Below are 13269 nucleotides of genomic sequence, written 5' to 3' on the forward strand. Positions count from 1 at the left end.
TTGGCGTGTAGTTTATTGTTATACTTATGTTTAAAGCAAAAACCGTAATTTTTATCAATTTATCACTTTTCTCACTATTCCAGTGGCCCGAAGCTTGTGACATCTTCGAAGTGGTAGCCCTTCAGTCCTCGGCCAACTCCTACTCGGGCGTTCTGGTGCTGAAGAAACCTCTGGACTACAATGAGAAGCAGTTCTACCAGTTCCAGCTTTACGCTTCCGTGAGTATAGAATAAAAAGTTTGACAACCTTTAACCCGACTCCGGTTTATTGTAATCTATTACATAAGCGGCTTAAAAATATATGGCATATAACACTCATATTGGATGGCAAGAAAACGAATCGATTAATAGGTATCAACTGAGGTCAGTACCTAACCAAAATCGGTAATAGGTATCAATTAAAACTCTAATTTTCCATTTCAAAATTCAGCATATCTTGTAATCAAGTGATATAATTGTGACCAATTACTGAATCTCATTCAACCCGTATTTGTTTTAGGACGGAGCCCTCAACTCCACAGCCCCAGTAGAAGTCAAGGTCGAAGACGTGCAGAACTCCCCACCCGTCTTCAGCGGCGCTCTCAGTGGATCTTTGGCGGAGGACGCTCCAGTGGGAACCTTGGCTTTGGTGGTGCGAGCGAGAGATGCTGACCGGGTGCAGCCGAGGGAAGTGTTCCTTGAGTTGTTGACTAGTAAGTTGTTCTTCCATCCTTGTTCAGCGGAGCTTTGGCAGAGGATGCTCCCAAAGAGTAGTATAATATATAGGACAGATGCTCCGGTGGGAACCTTGGCATTGGTGGTGCGAGCGAGAGATGCTGATCGGGTGCAGCCGAGGGAAGTGTTCCTTGAGTTGTTGACTAGTAAGTTGTTCTTCCATCCTTGTTCAGCGGGGCTTTGGCGGAGGATGCTCCCAAAGAGTAGTATAATATATAGGACAGATGCTCCGGTGGGAACCTTGGCATTGGTGGTGCGAGCGCGAGATGCTGATCGGGTGCAGCCGAGGGAAGTGTTCCTTGAGTTGTTGACTAGTAAGTTGTTCTTCCATACTTGTTCAGCGGGGCTTTGGCGGAGGATGCTCCGAGGGATCCTTGGCGTTGGTGCTTCGCATGTGTGATGCTAAAGTTGTTTTTCCACCCGTGTTCAGTGGGCTAAGACTTTAGCGAAGGATGCTGGAAACAGGTATACTCAAAGCCGTCTATCTCTATTTGACAAAAATATACATTCCAGGAGGCCTTTAAGAATTTCTTCAATATAAGGATCTAACATAGTTGATTCTTCCAACCGGATTATAACAATTATGTACGTAATTATTATTTTCTAATTTTCAGATCCGTTGGACTACTTTTTACTAGACAGTGCCTCAGGCAACCTGGTGACAGCTAAACCATTAGACAGAGAAGCCCTAGCCGATCCGTCGTCGCCTCTAAATCTTACAATTAGAGTAAGTATTCAACATTTTGTTTGATTATAAATAATTTGTGGCTTCCCAACAGAGAAGGGTCCTTATGCACATGGAGCCTAAGGGCCCTTTCCGCATGTTAATTTTTTGTTTGCTTCGATCTGTACAAGTTTAATGAAAATTTTATTATGCCATTTGTGGTGCAGTTCAAATTAGAATACTACATTATCTTTTTCCGAAGTTCTAATAGAATTACATTTGTATAATAATTGTTAGACAATGCCTATATTCTTAAATATTTTCCTCAGGCCACTGAAATAGTAAACGGCTCCCCCCTAGTCTCCCCCCTAACATCGTCCATCGCCACCGCAACGATCACGATACGAGACGTCAACGATGAGCCGCCGCGTTTCTCGAAGCCTGAATACCGCGTAGAAGTTCCAGAAAGCTTACCTGTGGGCACTCCGCTTCCGAATCTGGACATGGTTGTTACTGACAGAGACGTGGTAAGTTTATTAATTATCATTTATTTCTACGATAGGATAACGTTGCTCGAAGCCTGAATACCGCGTAGAAGTGCCGGAGAGCTTGCCCGTGGGCACTCTTCTGCCGAATCTAGACATGGCTGTTACTGATAGAGATGTTGTAAGTTTACACATAATTTTGTATGCAAAGTTCTTAAAGGGTCGGCATTGCGTATGTGACAGCTCTGTAGTTTAAGCATCCATAGGATGTGCTGCAGAGGCCGACAGACCGAGGCTATTTCGAGTACAATTGCAACACTTTTTAAAAATCAGTAGTTTGAGAGCCCAACTCAGAACTCATAAATTTTTGAAGCTGTGGAGACTGGTGACTTTTACTGGTTGTTGCTATGGTTAACTTTTTTGTCAATCCTAATCTATGTTAAAAGTTGGTAAGGCTGTACGCCTATTTGAGGCCAACGTCTTCTGAAAAAAGATGCGGATATGCTATTAACACTCTTATTGATTGATCGTCGATAATATGTTACTCAGCTATCTGTTATAACAGTTAGGCCTATCGGTTTCAAAATTGAACCTTATTTCTGCTTTACAGGGCCTAAATTCCGTCTTCACCCTTCGTCTCTCCGACGAGATGGGAGCATACATTGTGGAACCAGCCAATGCAACAGGAAGCGCTTCTGTTACTCTTCGTCTGAACTCCAGCTTAGACTACGAGGACCCTAACCAGAGGAAGTTTATCTTGGAGGTGAGTTTCGAGCCTTATATTTGTCCCATAACCCATAACCTCCACTTATAAAAAAAATGTCACATAGAAAAACAAAATGAAGGAATCTGCGGAATGAATTATTCTATGAAACCTTTTTTATGAAGTAATCTTATGCTATTTAGATGGTTCGCAGTCCTCAGCTGTGCATTTCTCCAGAAACTTCCTGCCTCGGACAGCTAAACCGTGGAATGAACTCACACCTTTAAGAAAGAAGCGTACTCCCATCTTAAATGCCGGCAGCGTGCTTACAACCCCTCTGGTGTCGAGTGTCGCTTCAGGCTTCGCTCACCATCAGGCGACTCGTCTGCTCGTTTACCACCTATATCATAAGAAAAGACTGTTGAAAACTACCACAAAATTGAAATATGTTTTCTATATTATAGGTGATCGCCGAAGAGTCACATACATCCCCTCGCCTCTCTTCCAAAGCCAGTGTCATAGTAACAGTCACGGATGTAAACGACAATGCACCTACTTTTGCTGACGAGGCATACTCCGCTTCTGTGCTTGAAAACGCACCAGGGGGCGCCTTGGTTGCCATAGTGAAGGCGACAGATAGAGATACTGGCAGGTAAGAGCTATTTCAAGTTAAACCAAATAAACACTTCTTGAAAAAAAAGTAATCGACAATAATTAGTGCATTTCCAATCAAAAGGACCTAATAACCTAACTTGCAGGGAGGCCCAAAAATGCAATTAGAAATTGTCTTTATTGACAATTACTAATTTGGTTGTTAACGACATTTTGGCCATATTTCTTTCTTTCGTCAGATTCGGAACCGACGGAATTATCTACCAGCTGTCAGGAAACGGCGCTGAGCTCTTTAAGGTTAACAACCGCAGTGGCACCATCACCGTGGCACCTTGTATTAACCCTGGCACTCCGCCCTGTTTGGATTATGAGACCAGGAGGGATTACTTCTTGCAATACAAGGTAAATTCTTTAACAATCTAATCCAAAAATGTACTCACAGTTAGATTAATGAGGATTGAGGGTCCAACGGAAGCATGTGCCGTGGTTCACTGATTTAAACTTTTACGATTTTTACACATTATTAAATTGTACAACGGGACTTAAACTTAAATACGCGATTAAGTCCCGTTGTACAATTTAAAAATGTGCCGTGGTTGATAGAGGCCCCATGTAAATCAAGTCATAACTAGGTTTAGTCTTTGAAGTTACTATCTGCTCTAAATAATTTAGGCCCCTTAACCATTTATATCAGGCTATAGACGACGACGGTGCTGGACAGACAACAGTGGTGCCACTGCAGATATCATTACTGGATTCCAACGACAACCCACCAGTGTTCACCACGAGCGTCTACAAGGCCTCTATAGATGAAGACGCGATCAAATTTGAACCGGAATTGCAGGTACAGTACAAATGTTGTCCACTGCTGGATAGATAGAAAAGTTCTGAAAAGAGTAAACGAATAATCTTCTATATTGAAAAGTAAGGATAGATATTTAAAAATTTGCTGCATTTACAACTGAAAAATGCTGAAAGTTGAATTCTTGCGGGATAATGCCAAATACTGATAATGTTTTGTTTGGAGTAACCGGACTAAGGGATAGTTAAGGATATTGAGTTCGCAAAACAGTTTTCATTATATCAGCGGCTTTTATTCTATTCAAGACCAGAAACTGTTGAACTCTTCTTCTAAACCTGATCCACTCAAAATGTATCCAAATATTTCTAATCTATATGGGTGGTGTTTAGCAAAAATGAGTCATCCCACATCCATTTCGCAATAAAATGTCAACTTTAAGCGTCAGTTGTTTGAGTTGACATCTTATTGAAAAATTAATGTGGGTTGACACACTATTGCTTATCAGCATCCATATTACATTTCTTCAGGTGCAAGCTCGAGACGTGGACACCTCTTCTGAAATCCGGTACTATATCATAGAGCCGTCAAAGCATCCGTTCTCCATCGATGACGTCAGCGGCAAGATCTCACCGAAAGCCGGTGGGGTGGCCACCAATGACAGCAAGATCGTGCTCACCGTTCTGGTAAGTTTCATTATTACGATCGTCATTATTTTTAGAAGTTACTGAGATACTTTTGAACATATATAAATCAGGCAACGAATGCTTAAAAGAAGTTGTAGAGGGAAATGCTTGGAACACAATTTTTGTTTCCGTAACCTTGTTTGCACTAGTTAGTTTGTGTTCCTAGCATTTCCCTCTATACATCTTGGCAAAAAAGAGTAGAAATTAAAAAGTGGCACACTGTAGTGTCGTACCTTTCAAACCAATTTATATAAGAAAACGGGACGACACTACAATGTTGGAATGTTCCCATATTTTAATTTCTTCTCTTTTTTGCCACGCTGTACCTTCTTATTGCTTGGCCTAATAGGTACACAAAATGAAAAAATGTCTTCTCTACCGCGCCTTCTAATTTTAATGGGTAGGGTTTTCCAGTGGGTCAAAAACGAACACCGACGACCGACGACAACAGAGACGATAGATTACTTACTAAACTATAAATACGATTGTAGTTTCCAGTTTTCTAAGATGTTGAATGTTTTTCCAGGCAACAGATGGCGTGCACAACGCAACATGTAAAGTAGAGATCAACATTCGCGACGTCAACAACCATGCGCCAGAGTTTGACCAGGACAAGTACGAAGCTGACATCTCCGAGGATGCACCGCCTGGTAAGTTCTTAACGTGATTTATTACGGACATATCATGTTGGAGTAAGTGAATTCTAACATATTGCCTACCTACCTATGTCTAGCATTAAGTAGCGATCCTACGTAGGGCGTGGTGTTCCACCTGTCAAATTTCTTTGTCCAATGTCATTGCGTCTCACTCTCTCATTAAGCAAAATGTGTGATGCAATACACATTGGACAAAGATATTGGACAGATGGAATAACAGTGTATTATATCACCCTTACGTAAATGAAGGCCATGTGGCCCGCGGTTACTTAGTCATCGATTGAGCTCAAATATAATCGATTTTCCGGCTTTTGCAAGACAATACAAGTACCTCATAATATACGTTTGGAAGAACTACTGGCAAAGGTCAATGCCGCGCTCCTATAAAGCTTAGTTCTTTTTGTGAAACTTCAGTCAAAGCCATAGAATTTAAAACTTGAAGACCTATTGGGATGAATTTCGTTTGTTTGATAGTAATGAAACAACAGAAATGCTAGATTGTGTCGCTTAACTTCAAACTCGGGTAAATCCATTCGACCCTCTCAGCAAATATCTACTTCTAAATACAAAAATCGCATAATCTGACAGATGGATTTACCCGAGTTTGAAGTTAAGCGACTCGATTGTTATGTACATTGGGCCTTACGAGGTTAACTCAAGTTTATCATCTGAAACAAATCCATTTCTCATTCAGGTTTAAATCAATGTTTACTCGCTTTTTTCAGGCACGGAAGTAGCAGCGGTGCGCGCCACCGACCTCGACAGTGGCGTCAATGCCGAGCTAAAATACGCCATACAGCAGGGCGCGTTGGACGCCTTCGCTATTGACAATGTGACCGGCGTGGTGACTGTGTCGTCTAAACTGGACTATGACAAGCGGAATACTTATCGGATCACGATTGTTGCTGCTGATCTTGGTGAGTGATATTAACTTTCTATTACCTTTATTAGGGTTCTGTTTACGTAGTGAACTAAACACTAGGAATCAGTAAATATTCAGTGGCGTCAACGCCGAGCTCAAGTACGCCATACAGCAGGGCGCGTTGGACGCCTTCGCTATTGACAATGTGACCGGCGTGGTGACTGTGTCGTCTAAACTGGACTATGACAAGCGGAATACTTATCGGATCACGATTGTTGCTGCTGATCTTGGTGAGTGATATTAACTTTCTATTACCTTTATTAGGGTTCTGTTTACGTAGTGAACTAAACACTAGGAATCAGTAAATATTCAGTGGCGTCAACGCCGAGCTCAAGTACGCCATACAGCAGGGCGCGTTGGACGCCTTCGCTATTGACAATGTGACCGGCGTGGTGACTGTGTCGTCTAAACTGGACTATGACAAGCGGAATACTTATCGGATCACGATTGTTGCTGCTGATCTTGGTGAGTGATATTAACTTTCTATTACCTTTATTAGGGTTCTGTTTACGTAGTGAACTAAACACTAGGAATCAGTAAATATTCAGTGGCGTCAACGCCGAGCTCAAGTACGCCATACAGCAGGGCGCGTTGGACGCCTTCGCTATTGACAATGTGACCGGCGTGGTGACTGTGTCGTCTAAACTGGACTATGACAAGCGGAATACTTATCGGATCACGATTGTTGCTGCTGATCTTGGTGAGTGATATTAACTTTCTATTACCTTTATTAGGGTTCTGTTTACGTAGTGAACTAAACACTAGGAATCAGTAAATATTCAGTGGCGTCAACGCCGAGCTCAAGTACGCCATACAGCAGGGCGCGTTGGACGCCTTCGCTATTGACAACGTGACTGGGGTCGTCACTGTGTCGTCTAAACTAGACCGGAATACCTATCGTATCACTATTGTTGCTGTTGATCTTGGTGAGTGAAATTAATTTTCTATTACCCTTTTTAGGGTTCCGTACCCAAAGGGTAAAAACGGGACGCTATTACTAAGACTCCACTGTCCATTTGTCTGTCTGTCTGTCTGTCCGTCTGTCCGTCCGTCTGTCTGTCACCAGGCTATATCTCATGAACCGTGATAGCCAGACAGTTGAAATTTTTACAGATGATGTATTTCTTTTGCCGCAATAACAACAAATACTAAATACAGAATAAAATAAATATTTAAGTGGGGCTCCCATACAACAAACTTGATTTTTTGCCGTTTTCTACATAACGGTACGGAACCCTTCGTGCGCGAGTCCGACTCGCACTTGGCTGGATTATTCATTATTTATTTAAAACGGAGTAAATAGGAGACTAATGCCTAACTCTACATCATTTTTCTTCCAGGCATGCCAAGCCACACCGGGACCACCGAGCTCACCGTCCACGTCAGCAACGTCAACGACAAGAAACCCTATTTCACCCCCACCATACAACGGGCTGAAGTCTCAGCTGATGCGGAACTTGGAACTGTAGTCCATAATCTCGTGGCTATGGACCCTGATATAACCGATAGTGAGCAGCTGGTCTATGAACTGCCGAGGAATAAAATGATTAAAGCTGTGGATAAAAATGGACAAGAGGTAAGGACAGTTTTGTTACGTTTTCCTATATATAGTGAGGACTTGTATAAAAACCATATGGGACATTATCTATGAAAAGGGACCTTATTGTCGATGGCGCTTACGCCGCACAATGTCGCGCGGCATTGTATTTATATCGGAGTAATGGCGTAAGCGCCATCGACAATAAGGTCCCTTTTCATAGCTAACGATACATATAACCGACTGAAGTCTGTGATGATGCAGAAAAAGGTTATAAGGCTATGGCTCCTAAAGATAAAACTGAGTTACCAAAAGATAAAATAATTATAAGCAGTGGATTAAAGTGGGCATGAGGTTAGACTTTACTGCTAGATTGTATTGAATTGAATTGAATTGAATTGTGCGAATAATTACCCACTCGCAGAATCTCCATTGTCAAAAACTTCCTTTGTATGGTCCCCATTGAATGGCCTCAAAACCCTTTGCAAAAGGATAGAGTAAAATCCTTATTTCAAGAACCTCTTGTATTTCAGGTATCAGACGAAGGCATTTTTGACTCATGGTTCTCCATTCTATCAAACGGGAGCGTGGTAGTATCACAGCGTCTTGACAGAAGCCGGGCGGCAGTCCTGTCATTGCCTGTCACAGTTATTGATGCTTCGGCCAACCCGCTGCAGGAGGCGGATGGTGAGATTTTACTCGTTAGATTACTTTACAGTTTAAGTTGTTGCTAAGCAGGTTACCAAAACTGGAGTCGTAGCCAAGGCGACCATCGTTAATCATTAGCTCCAATTCAATCGTAAAGTGTCAATGTAAATGTCTCGGAGATAAACCTAGGATTGTAATGGTATACGAATAAATAATAGACAAGGCGGTGACGCAACTGCTTTGCAAATCCTTGAATACCTTATACACTCCTTTTATGAGGAACCCCATTCTAGATTTAATGATCGCCGATTCAATTCCAGTATTTGATTAATTCGGCGTTACTCTCTAATACCTAACTAACATTGTTAATATCTAATAACTAACTAACATTGGAAATCGATTCAATCGTCACCTAATTTGCCCGCAGGTGAACTCATCATCACCATAGTGGACGTCAACCGCCACGCCCCTAAATTCTCCCAGCCTACTTATGAAGAGTACTTAGTAGAAGAGCAGCCAATTGGGACGGTGCTCAACAAATACACCGCCGCCGATAAGGAGACGCCCATTTCTGCGCTGGTTATATCTCCACCGAGCCCGTACTTCCAGATTGACAATGTTACAGGTTACTTTCAAATAATTTCATTGATCTTCACATTCATTACCTAAATCTATACTTAAGAGGGAAGAATAGCTTTCCGATCCTAACGAAATAACGGTACTTTTCCTATGAAGTTCCATTTCGGGAGAAAAGGGTTTCCACTAACTAAATCTTAATAAATCACTTTGATTTTGGTGTCGATCGCTTCAGCATAATATACTCTAGGTTTATTGGTTTAATAAAAAAAAATGTATTGCAGATTTTGAAGAAAAAGGAAAACCTCTAAACCAAGTTTTTCATTGTGGAAAATGAAAAATATTTAGAAGTGGAAAAACATTTTCTCTTTTTGTATGGACGAGTACGTTCCCTCTTAACCAACAGACTATTGACTTAATTCGGTTTCAGGAAGGGAAATTTCTGTCGCTCACGCTCGATAAATACTGTAGTCCTTGACATTGAGCGATGTGTCAACTTTACTTACTAAATATAATAATAATGTACATTTTCAGGCGTAGTAAAATCCATGCAGCGTATAGACTACGAGACAGTTCGCAATATCAACTTCACTCTGGTAGCATACGACTCTGGCGTCCCACAGCGATCGAGCACTGCACAAGTTATTGTACACGTAAGTTCTAGTAGTTCCTACTATATTTCTACTATTATTCACAACTGATTTACAGGATATTTTCACTTATGCTTAGTCCCTAAAGTTTTGGTTACCTGACTGCTAAAAGCAAATGTTTTTCGGTATAGAAACATCAATATTGAGCCTGAGAATTAACCATAGGAAAAGGAACTCATTAACCTTTTCGACGCCGTGTCAAACACAAAATCAACTGAAATTGAACTTTATGCATATGCACGTAGGTCTATGTTGCTCTGTGGTCTGTGACGGGGGTTGCTCTGTGGTCTGTGTTGGCGTTGAACCTGCGGTGCGGATATATCGGTCATTGGCGTTCAAAAGGTTAATCTGTTTAAGAAACAGCTGTGTGTCATGAACTCATGACAAAAGGGGCGATGTACTTGTGGATGACAAGTGGACCGATAAGAAGGAAATTATCATTAAATTCATCATAAATCGAAAAACCGGCCTACTGTAATGTTTATTCATACAATCTTTGTTTCCTAGGTGGAAAACGCCAACGACGAAGAGCCAGTATTCGCTGCGCCGCAGTACGATGCTAGCTTACAAGAACATGCGCCCGCGCATACAAGCGTTGTCACCGTCAGCGCGGTGGATAACGATGAAGGTACGAATGAATTAAAATTGAAATTAAACGGAACTGAAATAAATCCGTGGGTACGCGTCAACGCCTTTCGAAAAGTAAGAATGATGAGGATGACAGATGCAATGAAAAGCGGGATCATTTTCATACATAACGAGAATAATGTCACGTCATCATCTTCCTCGTGTTATCCTGGCTATAATGACACATGACGGTACTAAATCAGCGAACACGCTCATCATGTGAATGCTGATTCTTGGTTAGCTCAGTGGCGCCCTCAAATACTTTTTATTTTTTATTTTTAGACTGTAAGCAAGTAATCAAAATAGTAATTACCCAATTTTTCAGGTGAATTCGGCCAAATCCGCTACAGCCTTACCGGCGAACTATCCAACCTGTTTTCAATCGACGAATTATCTGGAGTGGTCACCATAGCCGAAGGAGCTGACATTGACAGAGAAGTTACTAGCGACATCTGGCTCCGAGTCGTGGCCAGCGACGGAGCACCGCCCACGAAACAGAAGAGTAGCAGCGTACCTGTGAGTAATTCAAATCTTTACCGAGTAAATATGGTTACCCCTCACATGTCAAGTCTAGTCTAGTCAAGATGTAGATGCTTAAGTTTTCTGCGCTGGAAATAAAATAAAACGGCAGCATATGTTTTAGCAAATAAGGAGTAATCTGCACGTTTTCATGCATACATTTACATTTTCATGATCTGCGTACGAAGAAACTATTAGAAGAAGAAAATCTCGTCACACGAGAGGTTAATCCAAAACGCGGTCTACATGCCTGCCCCAATAGGTGCTATCAACAATTGGAATTAGAATTAGCATTAGGACGTTTACCTTAAGCGCTCGTCCCAAAAATTCTAAATTCCTTCCTAAGTTATAGAACATTTCTATCCGTATTTTGAAACTTTCTTTATTTTTTCAGCTCCACATAAAAGTCCTAGACATCAACGACCACGCCCCCGTCTTCGCCCAGAGCGTGTACAAGGGCACCATTTCGGAGAACCTGCAGTTGAACCCACCGGCTGCTATCCTTCAAGTCTCTGCTGAGGACAAAGATGAGGGGCTCAATGGGAAAGTGGAGTATGCGATCACAGAGCAGAGCGTGCCTGGTAAGAAAAAAACTAAAGAAATTGTTTTTGAGCTCAACCGTTCTTAATTCCAAGAAATGTATTCCGTTCATAGATTAACTAAACAATCTTTAATATTATACTAGTTGTACGTGAATGATGAAACTCACTCAGTGCGGGTGCGATGGTTGCACTTGTTTACGTGACAGTGTGATAATGTATTTCCGCCTTTTTCAATCGCACGTTGTTAAAAACCGACGGGTACATTATCATGTGGAAAACTCCGTCCATCATATGCCCGCAGATATACAGACTAACTTTTATATTTGGCTTTTTACTAGTCCGGGAATTAATGAACATTATTTCAACCACTTTATCCAAATATGTTTTTATCTTTCAGGAACCTTTTCCGTTGACCCAATAACCGGCATCATCTACCCCGCCCGTCCCGTCGTCGGTAACACGACGTACCACCTGACCGTGTCGGGCACGGACCGCGCCGGCGCCGGTCTGGCCGCGTCCGCGAAAGTGGATATTACGGTGCTCAGCGTCAACAAACATAGTCCGGAGTTTGTGCTGCCGCCGCCTGAGCAAAGGCAGTTGGAGATACCTGAGGTATGAGTTGGTGTGTTGTGTGAAATAAATGAAAATTTTAAATTCGCCGCGTCGGGTGAGATTCTAACCTAGGACTGAGGGAAACCAATTCTTTAATTTGGTCCCACATTCCGTATTTCGCTCCGCTCTTGCTGAATAGACACCCACGCCCACGACGTCTACATATACGCAGAAACGCTGCGTAGGGAATGCTCCTGGTAAATGGTTCTGTAATTTGGGAATCCCCGGTTTCGGGACTACTTTTACGAAATCTAGTACATCCTGGTACATACACCCTAGCTCAGTGTATGGTTCTTGTCACATTGTGTGTAAGTCGTGTAACAACTGTATGAATTGTTATGCCGTAGCTCAAAGGATCTCGTAGATAGCGAAAATTGTATGTAGTACTAAGTTTATCATTTCCATTTCTTACCACAAGAGGATTTCAATCCATCGTATTTTTACGACCATTATCTTTTGTTTTTTTTTCTCTAAACTTCTGATATCTCTAAAATGTTTGTTCTTTTAGAACGCAGCTCAAGCGGACTACCTCATAACCACTATCAAAGCAACTGATGAAGACAGCGGGGAAAACGGTCGCGTGTCGTACTACCTCAAAGTAGATAATCAGAGAGTTAGCGAAACTCCGGAGTTTAGTCTGGACAGAGATACTGGGGAGCTGAGGACCAAGACGTTCTTGGATAGGGAACATCAGTCAGAATATATGGTGAGTGAAAACTTTGATCAATTGAATGTTTTTCTTATTTTGAGTCACTCCAGCCGTCACATTCATAAAATTTAAATGTTTTTATTAAATTTTGACTCGTTGACGGCAAAGTGACGTGTAGGGATAAACGAATTTCAACGACACTGAGGTCTGCAAGTTTAGTTAACTATCGCTTCAAGTTATTAATGGCTGAATAACTAGATTATTAAAAGTTAGATAATTTTATTGGTGCCGTGACCAGGATATTCAATAGACATAGGTTAACGTATTTTTTATTATTATAAGGTATTACAAACTTATAGATTATCTCATTCCTGGGCAATTGCCTGTCCCTGGTTCCTGTTGTGCACAACCCTTCCGTGTTTGCAACAATGTTTAAATTAAAAATAATTATAGAATTTGAGCAATAATGTACTTAAATACTGTTTTCGCAGTTGGCGATAGCAGCCGTGGATAACGGAACACCCGCTCAGTTCGAGAGCCTGATGATCCTGACGGTGGCGTTGGCCGACGATGATGATAATATACCGCGATTTTCGTCTCCCAGCTATCAGTTTAGCATTAAGGAGAACTTGCCTGCTGGAGATATTGTCGGTGAGAAACGGATATGAA

The 13269-nt window shown here is 41.7% G+C and overlaps 1 protein-coding gene across 1 annotated transcript in view; it reads left to right on the forward strand.

Annotated features, from left to right (window-relative positions):
• Nucleotides 1-13269, forward strand: part of LOC134806110 (cadherin-87A) — a 484783-nt gene that overhangs the window by 35859 nt on the left and 435655 nt on the right. The window contains exons 7-27 of the mRNA XM_063779387.1: nucleotides 84-218; nucleotides 499-691; nucleotides 1328-1440; nucleotides 1707-1904; nucleotides 2473-2625; nucleotides 3030-3217; nucleotides 3417-3579; nucleotides 3872-4021; nucleotides 4507-4662; nucleotides 5189-5312; nucleotides 6044-6235; nucleotides 7581-7816; nucleotides 8311-8464; nucleotides 8853-9050; nucleotides 9536-9654; nucleotides 10159-10279; nucleotides 10604-10794; nucleotides 11192-11378; nucleotides 11737-11951; nucleotides 12460-12657; nucleotides 13092-13251. Coding sequence (XP_063635457.1) covers nucleotides 84-218; nucleotides 499-691; nucleotides 1328-1440; nucleotides 1707-1904; nucleotides 2473-2625; nucleotides 3030-3217; nucleotides 3417-3579; nucleotides 3872-4021; nucleotides 4507-4662; nucleotides 5189-5312; nucleotides 6044-6235; nucleotides 7581-7816; nucleotides 8311-8464; nucleotides 8853-9050; nucleotides 9536-9654; nucleotides 10159-10279; nucleotides 10604-10794; nucleotides 11192-11378; nucleotides 11737-11951; nucleotides 12460-12657; nucleotides 13092-13251 — 3544 coding nt within the window. The remainder of the gene's footprint in view (nucleotides 1-83; nucleotides 219-498; nucleotides 692-1327; nucleotides 1441-1706; nucleotides 1905-2472; nucleotides 2626-3029; nucleotides 3218-3416; nucleotides 3580-3871; nucleotides 4022-4506; nucleotides 4663-5188; nucleotides 5313-6043; nucleotides 6236-7580; nucleotides 7817-8310; nucleotides 8465-8852; nucleotides 9051-9535; nucleotides 9655-10158; nucleotides 10280-10603; nucleotides 10795-11191; nucleotides 11379-11736; nucleotides 11952-12459; nucleotides 12658-13091; nucleotides 13252-13269) is intronic.

The sequence above is a fragment of the Cydia splendana genome, chromosome 2 (genome assembly GCF_910591565.1).
Source record: "Cydia splendana chromosome 2, ilCydSple1.2, whole genome shotgun sequence".
Classification (NCBI taxonomy): domain Eukaryota; kingdom Metazoa; phylum Arthropoda; class Insecta; order Lepidoptera; family Tortricidae; genus Cydia; species Cydia splendana.